The sequence below is a fragment of the Typopeltis vanoorti genome, chromosome 2 (assembly GCF_054136105.1).
Source record: "Typopeltis vanoorti isolate ZY-2024b chromosome 2, IOZ_Tvanoo_1.0, whole genome shotgun sequence".
Classification (NCBI taxonomy): domain Eukaryota; kingdom Metazoa; phylum Arthropoda; class Arachnida; order Uropygi; family Thelyphonidae; genus Typopeltis; species Typopeltis vanoorti.
The window spans coordinates 157,229,335-157,249,995 of NC_143550.1; the positions used below are offsets into that span (position 1 = coordinate 157,229,335).

Genomic DNA, 20,661 nt, shown 5'->3' on the forward strand with positions numbered 1-20,661 from the left:
ATTGTTGAACAACTAAGTCAAGAGCACACCGTCAGCTGTTGTGTACATTCTATTGATATATATGGTGATATTCCATCTGGGATCTGACAGCTTTATTAGCATTGTACTTATTTTGAAGTCCAAATATTTTACATTCCTGCACTATCAGTCTCTTCTTTTCTTTCCTAATGTTATTCAAACCTACTATACCCATCTTTACTATAGAAAAGATGGGGCTGAGATAAAATGCTATATTAAAGATTTTGCTATAGCAAAGTAAAATCACTGATAATGACAGTTCTATAATACATTTACCAGAAGTAACCTGTGTGCTATCTTCAGCAACTAAAGTTAGTCTTTTGTACTGATTCTTCCCTCTACTATTTACATAACTATAGAATTCTCTCTGATTTTTCTTTGCTGCATGAATCAATATCCTTTCACATGCCAATTTCTCATTCCTTGCACACATACCACTTTACTAACCTGTACCTTTTACTTCTCCTCCCACTGATCAGTATTCTTGTCTCTATACTTTCTCTACAATATTCTCTTCCTTTGCATTTCCTGAATAATTTTATCATTCCTACATGTCACCTTCCATTCTATTCTCCTAGCTTTTAGAAATGCAATCTGACATTGTCATCATTAACTGATCTTGTGGAGGACTAGTAATTTCCCTCCTCTTCAACTGATCACCATGGTAGATCAGTCACTAATGTTTCCTCAGTCTATCATAATCTCCTACTCTGTAACTTGACACATCTTTTGTTCAGTAAAACTTGTGCCTGTCTAACTACTTTCCATATCAAAATTACATTATCACTCTTACCAAATGGTGACAGTGACTTCTGTTATCATCAATGTGTTGCTTTTTTCCACCACATGTTATGTAAGGGAAGTTATCTCTAAGAAATCCGAGGAACTCATTCCCCTCATACATATTTTCCATAGTCATCCATTATCAGCAGTTTCATATGTTGCCCATTTCAAAATCGCTTCTTCTACATTTTCTAGACTATAGCAACATCCCATTAAATATCTAAAATTTCTGCTTACCTTAACCTTACATCAAATGAGCTCAAAGATACTATCACTACTGCTTCCTCGAAGTTTCACATGGAGAAGGGAGGGGGAGAAGAGAGAAACAACATAAGGAAGCAGTGCCCCACAACCTTATCAAATTTATGCTATACATCCACATACTCAATGCCTTTCTTTCTTCCTACATCCTAGTTATCAAGCAATTCATGATCATCATCTATCAACCATGTCTCACTGACATCAATGAATACCAACTAATTTTTATCAATGACACAAACTCTGTCACTATATTCCTAATACTCCTCACATTAGTCTATAAACATAATAGTTTGTCACTGATTCCCCTTCCCACAATTCCTCACCCTATCAATCTATAACACCTTTGAATTTGCTGTTTTCTCATTGAGGCCATCTCCAAAGTCATATTTCTCCTATCATCAACCTTCTCATTTATCCCACATGTATCAGCCAGCCTACTAATTTTTGCTCTCCTGCATGAACACATACACACACTCACTCTTTCTCCTCTCAACAGCAACCTGACCAGCTGTACATTATCACTTACATGGATACCATCTCCTGAAAACAGATTCTACTTTCAAATTTATTCTATACATCCACATACTCAAAGCTTTTCTTCCTACATCCTAGTTATCATACAATTCATGATCGTCATCATCCGTCTCCTCAGCTCTCTGTTATCATACTACACCCTTTGTCCAAAAAGAAACTGAACTTTTCGAAAATAGAAGAAACTAGTGGCGCCACCTATTGTATCTTTTTGTTGTTGAAAGCGGCAACCTTCATTGGTGTTGTGTCAACTGTTTATGACATTTGTTTCATTAGAAGCCAAGTTATAGTGCGAAGAGTGACAGTGTGTTTTGACGAACAGTCAGAAAATGAGTTTCAAACAGAGAGCTGCGATTGACGTTTTGTGTTAAACTTGGTAAAAGTTTTACTGAAACACATGAAATGCTTCAAAAAGCATACGGTGATGAATGCTTATCCCATACTCACGTTTACGAGTGGTTTAAGTGATTTCAAAGTGGTCGTAAGACGCTCAAGGACGGCAAAAAGCCGGGCCATCCAAAAACTGGACTGAGCAAAGTTAACATTCAAAAAGTGCATGATTTCATCAAAGAAAACCCAAAATCGTCCGTGAGATTGATTGAAGATGAATTGGGGATTCCAATATCAACTGTGCACAACATTTTGACTGAGAGTTTGGGCCTTCATAAATTGCATTCACGATTTGTTACCCACAAGTTGACCAACGACTAAAAAATGTATCGAATTGAACACTGCAAGGACCTCATTAAAACCATTCATAAAGACTCAAATTTCCTTGAAACGATCGTTACTGGTGATGAAACGTGGCATTTTGAGTATGAGCCCGAAAACAAAGCACCAGAGTACTGAGTGGAGACCACCAGAAGAGGAGCATCCAAAAAAAAGCCGCTTGGAGAAGTCAAAAGTAAAGACAATGCTGATTTGCTTCTCGATTCCAATGGCATTATCCACAGAGAATTCATTCCACCTGGCCAAACAGTCAATGGTGAGTTTTATCTCAAAGTTTTGAAGTGATTGATAGTGAGAATTCGTCGCATATGGCATGAATATTGTGATGCTGGCAGCTGGTCACTTTTGCACGATACTGCACCATCTCATCGTTCAAACATTGTGAGACAGTTTTTGAGCAAAAACCAAGTTTGTGTGTTGGATCACTCCCCTTATCACCTAATTTAGCACCCAGTGACTTCTTTTTCTTCCCCCGACTTCATTTGGCGATGAAAGGAAAACGATAAGACATGATTGAAAACGTTCAAGCAGCAGTAACCACGACCCTCAACAGTATCCCAAAAACCAATATAAAAAACTTATTTAACGAATTAATTGACCATGCCAAAAGCTGTATCAAAGCTGAGGGAGAGTATATTGATTGAAATAAATGATTTGAATAATTATAATTGGCCTGTGTTTTATTTTCTATCAAAAGTTTGGTTTCTTTTTGGACAGAGGGTATATGACAAGATGCTCACACTCGCAATTCTGTCTCTTGCACTTTTCCACTTCACTGTCTCTAACAATACTCTCAAATCTCATGCTGCCTCATTCATACTTCTAATATCATTTAATCCAATTGGCATAGTCAAGCCTTCTGCACATCTTCTCCCCTCTACTCTTCTTCTCACCACGCCCACCCAAACATGTCTTCAACACTCACTCTATTTGAACATTCTTTATCATAAGTCTCACACAATGCTATAGTCTTTGCAAACTTCTGCTTTGACAAAGAATTCCATCAAATAAACAGAAACTTAGTAAACTTACACTTTAGTTTTATTAAGGTTTTTTTTAATTTTTTTATTTTATTTATTTTGGCCGTACAATACTTATTGTACTGCCAAAAAGTAATGCCAGCATGAAAAACTAGGTAGCATAAATTTCCAGATTCATAATTTGTTTAAAAAAGTGTGCTTTATAGAAAAGTAATCTATTATATATATATATATATTAAAAAAAGTAGCTGCAAACTGGACAAAACAGAATATTCTTTATTTAATGAAAAATAACTTTCTAAATAAAATCATTTTTTAGCTTTAAGAAAACAAAAGAAAACATGCATAATATAAAGGATCACTCCAGTAACAAAAATTGATGTAACAAATTCCATCTTCCAAAAAATCAATATTGTTTTTACTTTTCTTTCTGTTCTTATTATTTATTGACTTCTCCTTCTTGAATTGTTCTCACACAAAGGAAATGCTCTCCAAACAATAACACAGCACCCAAATCACTTTATGGAACTTGTACTGACTTAGACTTACTGGAACATATCATTAAAAAACGGGGATGCAAGTACATTTTTTTTTTTTTTTTTTGTGGCAAGTAGGATTTTGCCTAATTTATCAAGCCCTGAATATACAATATTATATATAGGTTATACAATAACATTACACACACACACACACACACACACATATATATATATTATACATGTATAATATATATATATAATGTTATATATATATTATACATATATATTATATATTATACATTATATATAATGTTATATATATATTATACATTATATATAATGTTATATATATATATATATATATATATATATATATATATATATAGCTTTCAGAGAAAAATTAAATACTAGGTGCATCTACAAACAACCTTAATAACTACAGTAATTCTGTAGGGCACATTCTCATTCATAGAACATAGCCTTCTTAGTGCAGGTTTCATCTTAATTCCATTCCTAAATGTCCTGAATGTGTTTGCCAGTTGTTTCCAGGACTTTGAGCAAGCACAGCAGATCTATATTATGGACTGCAATAAAGTAGAATCGTCTGGACTCTGAAGACAGCTTTCAGTATTCATCAGGAATGCTACTGGTATACAGTCAGATTACCATGCAAAGTAACACTAATCTGTATGGTAATCTAGCAAGTACAAAATTATTATTATTATTGTTATTATTATTCAGGCCTCCAAGGAGTCAAAAGACTCATTGAGGGAGGTCCTTCCTAAGACATAAAGTCTGTCAAGACTCATCGAGGGGAGGTCCCCCCCCCCCGAGAAACACAAAGTCTATCATACCACTCTTTAAACTCACTGACCGTTCTCGCTCCCACCACTCCATCAGGCAATGCATTCCACGGCTCAACCACCCTCCACACAAAGAAACCACTCCTTACCCTCTTGCTCACAGTTTCCTTTCGTAACTTCCAGGGATGGCCTCTTGTCATCACTCCTTCCCGCTGTAAAACCAAGCGAAAGAACTCCCCAGTGTCAACCCTGTAACCACCTCTCAACAGTTTAAAAGTCTCAATCATATGACCTCTCCTTCTTCTATCCAGCAAACTCTGCAGTCCACATTCTCTCAGCCGATCCTCATAACTATCCTTGTACAGTTCTGAAACCATCTTTGTCATCCGTCTTTGTATCCTTTCCACAGTTAATTTATCCCCTTCAAATCCTGGGTACCAAATCTGAGAACAATAGTCCAAGTGTGGTCTGATCAGAGACTTATACAATGGAATGATAACCCTCTTATCTCTGCAGGTCAGTGTCCTTCTCATAATAGCAGCAATCCTCTGTGTTACCTTCACCACCTTTGCAATATGTCCCCTAAACTTCAGGTTTCTATCAATCATCAACCCCAGATCTCTTGTCTCCCCAACTTCCTCCAGTATAACTCCTCCCATAGAATATGCAGCATCCCATCGATGTTTCCCAAACCTCAAGACCTTACATTTTGCTGCATATCTGCACTATTACTAATAATCCTTCCCAGCTTCGCATCATCTGCAAACAACTGAATATCCTCTTGCAATCCACTGGTAATGTCATTGATATAAAGGTTAAACAATATAGGTCCTAGTACTGAGCCCTGTGGGACCCCTGCATATCTTCGGACAGACAACGTGAGGACAATGTTTTATAGAAAGTTGAGCAGAAGTGCTAAGTCTAAGAAAATTGCAGTATATGCCTTTACCTCATCTAATGTTCTTGTAACTTTATTATAAAAGGGTAGCATATTGCTAAAATAAGAGCGCCCTTTCACAAATCCATGTTGACTCTCACAGATAACATTACCCTCATCTGCCCAGTGCTGTATACGGTCCCTCACTACTTTCTCCAAGATCTTAACAACTACTGATGACACACAGACTGGTCTATAATTAGACACTTCCAGTCTGTTACCACCCTTATGCAATGGCACTATCCAAATTATATGATTATATTCAACTATACTACCTCTAAGAGTGGATTGGGTACTTTTCTATAACTCACAGCTTTCTTCAAACTATCTTGATCCCATGCTGGCAGAATATTTATACGCCCTTCTTTCCTTTTTGTATTCTGTGTACAGGCAATCCCCGATTTATGGATGTGTTGCATTCAGGCAGATCATCCATAAGGTGAACTTACTTTACCATATAAGCTAAAAATGTTTATAATGTAATGTTAAGTGCTAAAAAAGGGAAACTTAAAATAAACTGTTCATGGTAAAAGGTATAAATAAATTAATAAAATCATCAATTAAAAACATTTATAATACTGAATCTCACATGATTCAGATCATTTAAAATGTTCTTTAATGCAAGCTCCTCCTTAGCAATTGTATTTACAGTCAATCTAGCCAGTTTAAAGTCATATGATGGGATTGCAATGCCCCGATTACCTTTGTAATTATTAATAATATTCAATTTCATCTCGAGAGTGGTATTATATTTAGGAGTGGGTATGCTACTAATATCACTCGGTCTTTTACTTTCGTTATTTAACCTGAAAAATCTCGGTACAGCAAAAAATAATAAATAAATAAGAATGTTGTAGCTATTCAATCAGTGGAGACTACAGCAAACAAATGACTCTGTCATTAGGTGAAGATGATACACAGCCAACATGCTATCTCTGAAACATAAAATTTGATTGGTAGCTCTGCTTAGACTGTCCATACCTCCCCGCCACTACGAAACTTTCACTGGAAGCTTTCTCAACATTATCTGTAACTCAAAACTGGCACAAGTCTAATCTACGTAGGTTGGTGACTGCCTGTATTATGTAACCACTGGATTATTTAGTATCTGAAAGTATAGTATATATAATACAGATATTAAACTGAAAAAACAAACATCATCTGTATTTTGTCACAATGGAATTGGTCATATTAATTATATTTCGTTACTGAGAATACTGCTATGTACCAATAACAACCTTTCACAGTTATCCAGCAGCTAGTATCTGCTTCTCCACATTCATTTCTAGTAACACAAACATATTCTCCTTCATCTTCGGGATACACTTCAGTAATAGAAAGGGTTGCTGTTTGACCATCGAAAGTAGTCCTGAAGTCTCTGTTTGGATGCACAGGTTGAGTATCTTTATACCAATTAACTGAAGGAACTGGATTACCTGCCACTTCACATGATATGCTGAATGGCTTACCATCTGTGGCTGGTCCACTGAAAAGTGGCCTTAAGATACTTGGAGACTGCATGGCATGTGGATTCTTAGCTATAATTAGAAGTGAAATGATTATTTAGATAACTTGTAATATGTTATGATTTGAAAATCATAAATTATAAGTCATTAATTCAATATAATTTAATAATATTTTAAATATCGTATTCCATAAACATACTGATTATATTACTCCTGGACTAGGTAGTGATATGCCCTACAATCCTTTGCCATGCAGAAGAATTCTGAAGGGAATTTGCTTCAAATAATTTCCTGGTACCAAATCAAGACATGATTTGTTTATTTTTTTTAATACTTTTATACAGGTATACTTTGCTTAACACGGGATTTGATTAAAGCGGCGAAATTAATTGCGGCAATCCCTTGATGTAATTGACAAGAGTTTTGATTAACATGCCTTTATTCCTGTGGAGCTCACAGGTGATCTGACAGATACATGCAAAATGTTTAATATAAATATTCTTACACAATTCAGTGTATAGCTTGGAGGTCATGAGTAGCTGTGCATTCATATGTTAGGAGTGATATTCCGCACTGTTTTTTGCTGTCAGTTTGGTTTAACGCATGTTTATGTAAAAGTTTGTGATATTTGACAGTAAATTGTATCTGAGAGATACCGCGACCTCCGATGTCAGTATAGTATGGTTTAGTTTTTTTTTTTTTTTTTTTTATTCTTTGTTCAATAATTTCTAGATTGTAACTGAAAATAAATAAACCATCATGTGAAATAGAGAGCCAAAGGCTTATTTATCACATGTCCTCTAGGATATGTGCTTTACATTATGGAAAATACTACGAAAGTGAGTTGGAGCTTTTTCCACCTTTACTACGAGTTGCCCATAAAGTTGCTTATGCTTGCATCCGCCAAAACTTTTAGTTTCTAAAATACAAACTTATTTATTACTGGCCATTTACAAAAAACAAACTTACATTAGAGCCTACCAGTTTCGCCAGCAAACTATCTGGCTTTTCCAAAGCGTTTAGGGAGACATAAAAACTAGTAAATGCAAATTGAAAGGAACATAAGAAACTTGTAAACCAACTAGTAGCTAAGGTTACACATTCGCGTGACAGAGAGGATTTATTGTTCTTATTCATTATCACGCATGAGTGTTTGTTGTAAACGTGTAATGTGATTACTGGCTAGCTGTAGTTCAGATTGATTTAGAGAGAGGATCAGGTTTTTCCATGAACTGTTTAGGATTGCACCCTGATTTTTTTGAAAATGGTCAGTAATAAATACGTTTGTATTTTAATTATAAAACGACCAAATATATTTAGTTTAAACTTTTAGTTTCTATATATATTCGGCATGAAACTCTCGTATATTCGGCTATGAAATAATGTTGGACTCAATATTTATCATATATGTCCTCTAGGAGATGTGCTTTACATTATGGAAAATACTAAGGAAAGTGATCTGGAGCTTACTCCACCTTTACTACGAGTTGCCCATAAGGTTGCTTATGCTTGCATCCGCTGAAACTTTTAGTTTCTATATATTCGGCACAAAACTCTTGTAGTTTCTATATTCGGTGTGATTTTGATATATGCGGTAAAATTGAGGGATTAATTAACCGCGTTAATCGAGGGATACCAGTACTTGTTAATCACTAGTGTTAAGAATGAGTGTGGAGAAGTATTCCTTATAAATATACTGGCAATGATAAACTACATGACTTGAAAAAAATCCAAGGTATCGCAGAGACCCAATACATACTGCAGTATCTTTATATAAGATACTTTTCATATTATTATTATTATGGGCAACTCCAGGGAGTCGACAGACTCATCGAGGGAGGCCCTAACATCATGTCAAGAACAACTATTCAACATTCACACATTATCTATCATACCTCGCCTTGAACTCATTCACAGTCATGGCACCCACAAGAGACTCTGGCAGCTTATTCCACTCATTCACCACTCTCCAAGTAAAAAACCTAGCTCTAACACCCTTGCTAACTACATTCTTGTCCAGCTTCCATGTATGGCTCCTAGTTCTCCCACCACCAGTCCTATTTTCAAAAATATCTTCTGAATTAATCTTACAGAAACCCTTCAGTAATTTGAATGTCTCAATCATATCACCCCTTTTCAGCCTATCAACCAATTTCTGCAACCCACAAATCTTCAACCTGTTCTCATAAGGTTCATTCCATAGACCTGCTATCATCTTGTTCACGCGTCTCTGGATCCTCTCCACCTCCTCCCCATCAAGAAGAAACCCGGCTCCTATCTGGGCACAGTAGTCTAGATGGGGTCTTATCAAAGCTCAATACAGAGGAACAATAACTTGTTTGTCTCTGCTTGTTAAAGTATTTTTCAGCAACCAAGTGATTTGATGAGCTGATTTAGCCACTTTTGCAATGTGCCCCCTAAATTTCAATTCCCTATCCACCAACACTCCCAAATCCCTGGCCTCATCAATCTCCTGGAGTACGGTTCCACCAATGTGATATACTGCTGCTAATCTTTTCACCCCAAAATATACATAATCTTACACTTTGTCACATTAAATTGACATCCATTTTCTTTAGCACAATCCTCCAAACTATCCAAATCATCTTGCAAAATTTTGACATCCTGTGCACTCACTATTGCTCTACCCAACTTTGCATCATCAGCAAACAAGTGAACACTTCCTCTCAGATCCTTTCCTATATCGCTAATGAACAAATTGAAAAGCAGTGGTCCAAGAACAGAACCCTGTGGCACACCACTAGTCACAGGCAGTCTTTTGAAATCTACTCCTGAATAAACCACTCTCTGATATCTCTCCATCAACCACCCTCCTATCCATCTCACCAACCCTATATCCATCCATATGCTGCAGTTTACTGATTAGAATTCCATATGGTATCCTGTCAAAGGCCTTAGTAAAGGTCCAGCAGAATCACTGTAAACCCATTACCCTTATTCAGTTCAGCCGTCACTGTGTTATAAAATGTGAGCAAGTTACTGAGGCATGATCTAACCTTCACAAAACCATGTTGGTCCCCCCATACAGTATCCCATTTTCATCTATCCAATCCTGTATTTTTCTCTCGACTAATTTCTCCAAGACCTTGACAACGATTCCTGATATGCTAATCGGTCGGTAATTTACAACAGCAGTCTTGGAACTTCCTTTATGCAGTGGAACTATTTTCCCCTCTTTCCACCCCCTCGGGACTAACCCAGACCCAAGACTCAAATGAAACAAAATGGTCTAGGGCACTGACAATTCTTTAGCAGCTTCATGTACGACACGAGCTGGTATACCATCCAATCCCACAGAAGTATTGACATTGAGATTTTGTAATAGACTATTCATCTCCATTTCATTCACCACAATTCCCGTATAATCTATTGGTTCATTCATTCCTGCAATGTCACCACCTGGATGATATCCTCTTGCAAAGTGCTTGCTCAGTAATTCAACTATATCAACTGATTCGGTTACCTACCTACCATCGGCATTCTTTAAAATCATTCTGCCATATACATTTTTTCTTTTACTTGCAACATATCAAAAAAATTATTTGGGATTCTCTTTAGCCTGCATGGCTAATGTTCTTTCATAATCCGTTTTTGCTTTTCTTACCAAACTCGTTACCCTTCTGGCCTGCGCTTTATGCCGTTCATTGCCTCATGCAAACACTTCTTAACTGCCTCACATGCACTATCAACATCTAGCCCTTACAGTTTTACATGCCATGGCACTGAACCAATCAAACTCCTAAGCTTGTCATACTTACCAGCCCGATAATTCCACATGTACCCAGTCTTAATTGTAAATTCCACACCTTTAGCCGCCTCTCAAGTCAAGACCCTATGATCACTCTCACCAATTGTCACAACGTGGTCATATTCATTACAGCCAAATTCTCAGATGCAATTACTAGGTCAAGCACTCTCTGAGCCCTAGTATTTTCCATTACATGGTATCGCAGATAGTTTATCCCTTAATAACTGCAGAAAATCCAATTCCTTCATTCCATGTGTCCTCTCCTCCTTCCAATCAATGCTACCATAGTTGAAATCACCCATAATAATTACCCTCCTTCCACTCATTTCTTCTATTTGCTTATGCATACTATCTCCACCATCTATTCCATCACCTGATCTATAGCAGCACCCAACTATATATTTTGTTCTGCTAGTTTCAATCTCACACCAAATAGCCTCAAATGCGCTCTTGTCTATCTCCTGCAGTTCCACTTCTATTCTCCTTGGCTGTAGCTCATCAGCTATCATCAATAACACTCCTCCCCCATTTTATTCTCCCTGTCACTCCTGAACACACCATACCCCTCACATTCAATCCCACTAGCTATATCATCTTCTGTCAGCCATGTTTCACTAATGCCAATAACCTGTGGCCTGAAAGTGGCACCCAAGGCCAAAAATTCTTCCTTCTTGTTCCTAATACGTCTGGCATTAGTATACACGAATTGCAGAAGCTCATTTGTCCCATCCCTATTTTGATGCCTTATACTAACTATCCTATTCTGATTTGTTGTCTTTCGTACTCACTCAGGCATATTACACACATTCATACACTCAACTGTCTCCCTAAAGTCTGCATATCTGCTCCCCTCCCCACCTTAATAACTCTAGTTTCCCTGATTCTGCACATCCACTACATTCAACACCTTTTCAAGTCTTTCAAATGTAAACCATCCATCTTATATAAATCCTTCGCCCATCGCACTCACTCCACACATCCACAAATTCCACACCACTCCTCCTGCATAATTCACTCAAAATGTCATTAGCAATTATGGCCCTCCTTCTATACTCTTCACTGTCGTACCGCGGAAGCAGACTCGCCATCCTAACTCTCTCACTCTTCTCTTTTGCTACCTCAAGCAATTCCTTCAAATCCTCTCTCACAGCCATTTTGTGTCCTTTCAAATCATTTGTACCTGCTACTACTATCAATTCTTTCACCCGCTGCTTTTTGCATTCTAATTGACTCACTTGCATCCTTAACATTTACACCAGGTTGGTAGATATTTGTTAACTCTCAACTATCACACCTCTTACTAAAGAATCTCTGTACAACACTCGCTCTTTCATTTTGTTTACACTCACTATCATACTTATATATCTGAATTATTATATATCTGAAAATTTCTGCATGAAGAGGTTTCAGATTGTTCAGCATGCTGCTTGATTAAGGATACCTATAGATGCTATCTCCTTTCTTTCATTGTTATGAAGTAATCAGCATTCATTATTTAAAATTTATAGAGGCAAGTGCTGTGTTGTAATATCATTAAAATAAAATAACTAATCAATATTTGAACGTTTATATTAAGGTCATTATCAGGAACACACACACACATATATTTATTTTCAGAATTCATTTTTACTCAGTTGGAACATTATGAAAAAGCTTTAATGACTGATACCGAGAGAAAAAAATATGACATGGTATATTTGAAAAGATACTACTAGTTTACTAGTTTCGTTGAATAGATCAATATCTTCAGGCATCACAATCAAAGAAATATATAAAGAATTACAGACTTAAAATTGTAATAACAGAACAAGTACAAAAAAGACAGTAGCGTGTTTGAAAACAAAAAAGCAAGCTTGAGTTCCAAACAAACGTATACTACACAGTGTTGCGAGTGTACCAATGCTGAACAGAGGTTATGTGTGCATCAGAGAGATTGAAACTTAGGCTGTTATTGATATGAGAAGAATCTAGAGAAATTTCTCTAGATTCGACAATCTTTCTCTCGAGTTCATCATAGCACACATTCTCTTGCTCCATCTTCCCAACCTGAATCGTAATGACTGTATATCTATATCAAAAATCTGGGAAAGTCTAATCAAGATTACTCTTTTTTTTTTTTTTCCAATCATGTCTCTACTTCAAAATATTCCGTTTCATACTTAGTGATATAACATCATGCAGCGTGTTCTATTTTTAATGATCTATTGTTAGTATTCTAGCTTGTATTTTTTTTAAAAACTGTTCTTGTAATACCACTGAGGATGGTCTGCTATTTTCAGACTGAAATATTTGGTTAATTAAATATCTTTCTTGTGTTTATGTGCATAGATCATTCAGTTCTCTTTTAAGTTAATTCAGACGGAGGCCACCAACACATTGTGAACTGAACTCTAACATCCATGTGTGCTATGATGGTTGAGAGAAAGATTGCCGAATCTAGAGAAATTTCTCTAGATTCTTCTCATATCAATAACAGCCTAAGTTTCAATCTCTCTGACACACGTTGCCTCTGTTCAGTATTGGCGCACTCGCAACAGCGCGTAGTATACGTTTGTTTGGAACTCAAGCTCGCTTTTTGTTTTCAAATAAGCTACTGTCTTTTTTGTACTTGTTCTGTTATTACAACGTTAAGTCTCTGTAATTCTTTATATATTTCTTTGATTGTGATACCTGAAGATGTTCATCTATTCAACGAAACTAGTAAACTAGTAGTATCTTTTCAAATATACCATGTCACCTTTTTTTCTCTCGGTATCAGTCATTAAAACTTTTTCATATATATATATATATATATATATATATATATATATATATATATATATATAACTACTAACCATGCTCAAACTTTCTTAACTTTTTCGTGAGCCATTAGTAGAAGAGGCTCTACCAATCAACCAACTTTGCTGGCAGAAAAAGTTTCTGTACTCAGCAACAGAATTGAACTTGTAACGGTATTCTGTTAGAATACCTATAATTTTTCATAAGGCTATATACACACACAGCAAACACAGTTTGCACATGGTGTATCTTCACAACTAGGCTACTTGTATATAAAGATATATGCACCTATAAGACTATTACACTTTTTTATAAAATCTTTATCAAGTAGCTTTATTTTTATCCTCCTACATGTTTCGCCAATCTGTTTCTATTGGCATCCTCAGGGAATACAAATCAGTAAGCACAAAATGAAGGTTACAGACTAGGTTATAACCGATGGTTCTAAATCATACAAAAAATTGGTATTGTGCGTGATAATGTGCGTGTCTCGTTAACGTGATTTATTCGTGATGACTCATGACGTAATTGTTATGAAAGTTCATTTCTTTGATATTTAATGATCTGATAAAAGTTTTCCAAATTTCTGGTAAAATTAGACCTTGATTCTTGTTTAGGTTTTCAGTTTTACGGACGACTGTAGCTGCTTCTTTAAAGGTTCTTGAATGGTAGTTATCTTCTATGTATGGCATAAGGCTCTTATCCCACTCAATGTGATGGTTAGTAGAGGCAAAGTGGCATGAAAGGCCTGAAATGTCTTGTCTGTTATTTCTGACATATCCTATGCGTTCTTTCTTTCTCGTTTCGAAGCTTCTAGATGTCTGACCTACGTAACTAATACCACATGAGCAAGGAATATTATATACTCCAGAGTATTTGTAGAATGGGTGAGGATCTTTCGGTGATCTTAAAAATTTCCGAATAGTATTGATTGGTTTGAATGCCACTCTGATCTTGTATGGTTTTAAAAGGTTAGCTAATTTTTTGGAAAGGTTGTTGACAAAAGGAATTGTCAACTCTGGAGTATATAATATTCCTTGCTCATGTGGTATTAGTTACGTAGGTCAGACATCTAGAAGCTTCGAAACGAGAAAGAAAGAACACATAGGATATGTCAGAAATAACAGACAAGACATTTCAGGCCTTTCATGCCACTTTGCCTCTACTAACCATCACATTGAGTGGGATAAGAGCCTTATGCCATACATAGAAGATAACTACCATTCAAGAACCTTTAAAGAAGCAGCTACAGTCGTCCGTAAAACTGAAAACCTAAACAAGAATCAAGGTCTAATTTTACCAGAAATTTGGAAAACTTTTATCAGATCATTAAATATCAAAGAAATGAACTTTCATAACAGTTACGTCATGAGTCATCACGAATAAATCACGTTAACGAGACACACACATTATCACGCACAATACCAATTTTTTGTATGATTTAGAACCATCAGTTATAACCTAGTCTGTAACCTTCATTTTGTGCTTACTGATTTGTATTCCCTGAGGAAGCCAATAGAAACAGATTGGCAAAACATGTAGGAGGATAAAAATAAAGCTACTTGATAAAAATTTTATAAAAAGGTGTAATAGTCTTATGAATAATTGTCAAGAAAAAATTCAACATATGCACCTATGTTTTTTTGTTTTTTTTTACTACATTTAATTAGTTTGGTCAATTCACCCCAGCCTGACTACTGGTGAGGGACAGATAAAATAAATAAATAAATGCAATTTGTATGTAAGAAGAACTACTGTACATCAACAGCTATTAGATAGAGCTTAATTCTCTAAACTCCCTACCACTCAGCTAGAAAATAGAAAAATCATTCCCGAGTATATAAATGTCATCAGTGGGAGCCAAGCTGAGGGAGATGACAAGGTTGAATTAATGCAAAAGACAAATATTTCTTATATATAAGTAGTAAAAATCAGGAGTAGAATTCAAAAGATGGCCTGTAACTAGTGGTGTGCCGCAGGGTTCTGTTCTTGGACCACTGCTGTTTAATCTGTTCATTAACGCTATAGGGAAGGATCTAAGTGGAGCAGTTCATTTGTTTGCTGATGATGCAAAGTTGGGTAGGGTGATAGTGAATTCAGAAGATGTCAAAATCTTGCAGGATGACTTAGATAAATTGGAGTTCTAGGCTAAGGAGAATGGATGTCAATTTAATGTGACAAAATGTAAGGTTATGCATTTTGGGGTGAAAAGATTGGCAGCAGTATACCACATTGGTGGAACTGTACTCCAAGAGATTGATGAGACCAGGGACTTGGGAGTGTTGGTGGATAGGGAGATGAAGTTTAGGGGGCACATTGCAAAAGTAGCTAAATCAGCTCATCAACTCACTTGGTTGTTGAAAAATACCTTGACGAGCAGAGACAAGCAAGTTATTGTACCTCTGTACTGAGCCCTGATAAGACCTCATCTCGACTACTGTGCCCAGATTTGGTCACCTCAGTTCCTTCTTGATAGGGAGGAGGTGGAGAGGATCCAGAGGCGAGTGACTAAGATGATAGCAGGTCTATGGAATGAACCATATGAGAACAGGTTGAAGATTTGTGGGTTGCAGAAACTAGTTGATAGGCGGAAAAGGGGAGATATGATTGAGACATTCAAATTGCTAAAAGGATTCTATAAGATTAATTCAGAGGATATTTTTGAGATCAGGACTGGTGGTGGGAGAACTAGGGGACACCTATGGAAGCTGAGCAAGAGTGTGGTTAGCAGAGGTGTTAGAGCTGGGTTCTTTACTTTTAGAGTGGTAAATGAGTGGAATAAGCTGGCAGAGTCTGTTGTGGGTGCTATAACAGTGAGCGAGTTCAAGGCAAGGTATGATAGATACTGTGAGAATGTCGAATAGTTGTGTGGACATGTTTAGGGCCTCCCTCGATGAGTCTAAGGACTCCCTGGAGTAGCCCGAAATAATAATAATAATAATAAAAGAGTATATCACTTTATGAGTGAAATAGACAACGTATCAATCAGAGAAAGTTGCAGAGTTTTTTTGTTTTTTTTTACTCAATTACAAAGTAAATTGTATTCGTTAAGAAATTATATTCTTGTTTAAATATTTATCTACGGATAAGCAAACAGAGTTTGCACATGGTGTATCTTGACAACTAGGCCACTTGTATATAAAGATATATGCACCTATGTTTTTTTTTTTTTACTACATTTAATTAAAACATAAACTACATTTAATAAAATATTAAATTTCTTTAGGATAAGGAATCTTCCATTCCATATCTAACTCAGGCTTCTTGAACTTTTTTTTTTTTTTGAGGGGAGGGAGAGGACATATAAGCTGTTAGAGAAACTTATCAGACAAATATATCAGGGTTCCTCAAAATGGCAAGAGATACAAAAATGAATAAATAAAAAAAAAGAGAGTGAAGAAGACTTTTTTTTTCATGGAGGCTCATAATGAAATATGTTACTACAAAGGACTAAGAGTACATGGTCAGTTCAGGTTTTTTTGACTCCACAAAAGTCTTGTAATAATAATAATAATAATAATAATAATAATAATAATAATAATAATAAATGCCTAAAACAGAAAGATATACCAAACAGCTGGAACAATGCTATCATGATACTCTTGTTTAAAAGGATAATAAGGAAAAAATAGCAAATTACAGACTTATAAGCTTGCTGTCACAAGTATATAAACTATTTATAAAAATAATAACAAACAGAATCATACGATTAGTGGATGAAGCTGAGATCATGAACAAACTGGATTCAGAAAGGGATTTAGCACAGTCGCCCATCTGCAGACATTGAATCACCTAAGAGAAAAATGTAAAGAATACAACTCACTATTGTGCCTAGTTTTTATAGATCATAAAAAAGCCTTTCATTTGGTTGAAAAACAAATGATCCTAATAGCAATGAAGAAACAGAATAAGCCAAAATTATATCCAGGTAATAAACAAAATATATGAAAAAGCAACTGCTGGTATCCTTACAAATGAATACAGCAACAGCCCATTTCAAAGGAGTATGCCAAGGAGATACTATTTCACCCAAAGTATTCAATGCAGTATTAGAATATGCCCTGAGTGAATCAGATTGGCGTGACAAGGAGATTAATGTTAATGATAAAAAACGAAATCATTTATGATAAGCTGATAATAAGAAATGATGAATGAATTAAACAGTATCAAATAAACTAGGATAGTATACATAACTATGAAAAGACTAAAATACTGACAAATATCAAAGGAAATCAGATAAAAGAAAAACAAATAACCATAAACAATAACAAAATAGAGCAAGTACAAGAATATGTTATTATTAAAACACTTAAGGAATAGAACAACGTAGTTAAGGATATAAATTAAATTAAACTTTAATAAATATTTTCTGATATTTCGGCAAACGTCACATTGCCATTTTCTAAAGGAACTTACAAAAACGTTACGTGCACGTAGGCACTACAACACAGAAACTGGGAATGAAGAGATTAAGCTATTGTTCTCCTAACAGTCCTGATGGTGCCCTCTAGCGGGCTAAGTAGGTGTTCTTGGCCGTTGGGCTGAAGGTCTGCAGATGTAGGCCTCCCAAATTTGGGGCAGTCGCATACAACCAAATTTGTTGAGGTTTGGAGAATTTCTTAGGGCTTAGACAGTTTACAACTGCAAGGGACCTGGTAAACACCAGGTAGGTCTAGGGGAAGTGGTGTTCAGGTCATGTTTTTTTTAAAAAAATATGACCTGAACTCCTGTTACAAACCTTACAGAAAATTGGCATCCCTTATCCGCTCCACTAAAGACCAACCACTTCCCCTAGACCTACCTGGTGCTTACCAGGTCCCTTGCAGTTGTAAACTGTCTTACTTTGGCCAAACAGGCAGGACAGCGAATATCAGAATTTCGGAACACAAGGACTACATCCGTTTTCACAAATACAGTCATTCTGGGCTTGTGGACCATGCTCTGGATACACGCCACAGAATACGGTGGAAGAAAGCTACAGTGATACACCGTAGCAAATACAAATTTGAAAGACTCTTTATGGAATCAGCCTCAGCCCTAAGAAATTCTCCAAACCTCAACAAATTTGGTTGTATGCGACTGCCCCAAATTTGGGAGACCTACATCTGCAGACCTTCAGCCCAACGGCCAAGAACACTTACTTAGCCCGCTAGAGGGCACCATCAGGACTGTTAGGAGAACAACAGCTTCATCTCTTCATTCCCAGTTTTTGTTTTGTAGTGCCTACGTGCACGTAATGTTTTCGTAAGTTCCTTCAGAAAATGGCAACGTGACGTTTGCCGAAATATCGGAAAATATTTATTAAAGTTTAATTTAATTTATATCCTTAACTACGTTGTTCTATTCCTTAAGTGTTTTAATAATGCATGACCAATGTATAAGCCTGTCTACGAGAATACAAGAATATGTATACTTTGGTAGAACGTTTACCTTAGGAAAAAGAAGCATTTGTGAAGAAATAGAAAAGGAGAAATTGGCTTGGCTGGATGGATTTTGGCAAACTAAAAAAATTCCTGTTCAGTAAAATAAAACCAGAAAATATAGCTAAACTTTTCAACCAGTGCATCATCCCAATTATGACATATAAATCAGAGACATGGACAATAACCAAACAAATACTGGACATAATGAGGAAAACTGAGCAGAATGGAGAGAGCCATGCTAAACAAACTGAAAGACAAAATATGGAATGAAGATATAAGAAAAGAAACAAAAGTGTTATTGGATATAGGAGAAAAGATTTTAAAATTTTAATGGAGTTGGGTAAGACATATTGCTCAGATGAATAGCAATAGATGGACAAAGACAATTACCCCCAGTGGTATTCATATGAAGGAAGACAAATGCCTGAATGACCAGAGAGAAGATGGAAGGATGACCTAGTAGAGATGGATGGAGAATTTTGGCATTAGGAAGCATTCAACAAAGAACATTGGAGGCAAACAGGGGAGGCCTATAACCATAAATGGTTATAAAAAGGACTATAATAATAATAATGTGAAAGCCTGTGTAGCTCAGTGGATGTGGCGTTTGCACACCACAGCACTTGGCCGCATAAAGGAAGACTTGATTTTGAGTCTAGTTGGCAACTAGAGGAAATTTTTCTACGCCTTTTTTCAACTGGTTCCGGAGTTAGTCGATCTCTGACACGGGAAAGCAGGTTTTTTCTCCTGGAAACTTGGGTTTTTCATCCCATAAACTCAAGAAAATCGACCATAAAACCCACATTATTTCAGACATTAAATACGAGTGGTAGGGTTAGGGACCCTGAGATGGTGGCACTTGTTGAGCCGTCACTCTTCACTTCTTGTGCCACTTAATTAGTGATAGCTTTGGGCCAGCTATATCTGATTGGGTACCAGTGGAGAATGAACTGCGCACTCAGTCTTCAAAAGTTGGATAGGGCTAAAAACGGCCTCGCCTACTCCTTATATATACAGGAATAAAAAGGTGTTAGCTGATTTTTTTTTTTATAATAATAACGTTAATTAGCATATTACAAATGAAAGAGATGTAATCCTTTTATACTTACCCTTCACTTCCAGACAAACAGATGATGCGATCCTATTTTGAATGTTTTCAGCTATTACAGTATATTTTCCTGCATCGTCTCTTGTAACTGACTGGATTTCCAAAATGTGTACACCTTCACTTTGTATGGTCTTCACTCTTTCATTAGAACTCAAACTATTCTTACCTTTCATCCACTTTACAGACGGTTCGGGATAGCCTTGGACTGAACACAAAAAACGAGCATTTTCTCCTTCATTTATCAATTTACTATTAGGAGGAATAACAAATGTTGGTGCTTTTGGTCGTTTTCTGTTAAACTCTGACATTCTGTACTTAGAAGAAACACCTGAAAGATGTACACAGTGTCAATGATATAAGAAAGGTACCATGCTGTAATAAAACAAAGGAGTTTTTCCATTACATGAAGAGAACTATGGGATAATTTCCTTTAAATTAACTATCTGAGGATGGCATTCTTGAGAATGCAAAAATGTCAGTCTACAGAGGGTTTTCCAGATGTAAGTTTTTTGCATCCTCTTTTGTCCTCTTGTGGATTTGATAAGCTTTTAAAACATGAAACAAATTTTTGTTTATTAATCACTATTATTATTATT

The 20,661-nt window shown here is 36.2% G+C and overlaps 1 protein-coding gene across 1 annotated transcript in view; it reads right to left on the minus strand.

The window, feature by feature from the left end:
- Nucleotides 1-20,661, minus strand: part of LOC150109561 (myosin light chain kinase, smooth muscle-like) — a 184,406-nt gene that overhangs the window by 97,844 nt on the left and 65,901 nt on the right. Inside the window, exons 5-6 of the mRNA XM_090402656.1 lie at nucleotides 20,067-20,393; nucleotides 6,760-7,059 (exon numbers count right to left, since the gene is read on the minus strand). Coding sequence (XP_090258782.1) covers nucleotides 6,760-7,059; nucleotides 20,067-20,393 — 627 coding nt within the window. The remainder of the gene's footprint in view (nucleotides 1-6,759; nucleotides 7,060-20,066; nucleotides 20,394-20,661) is intronic.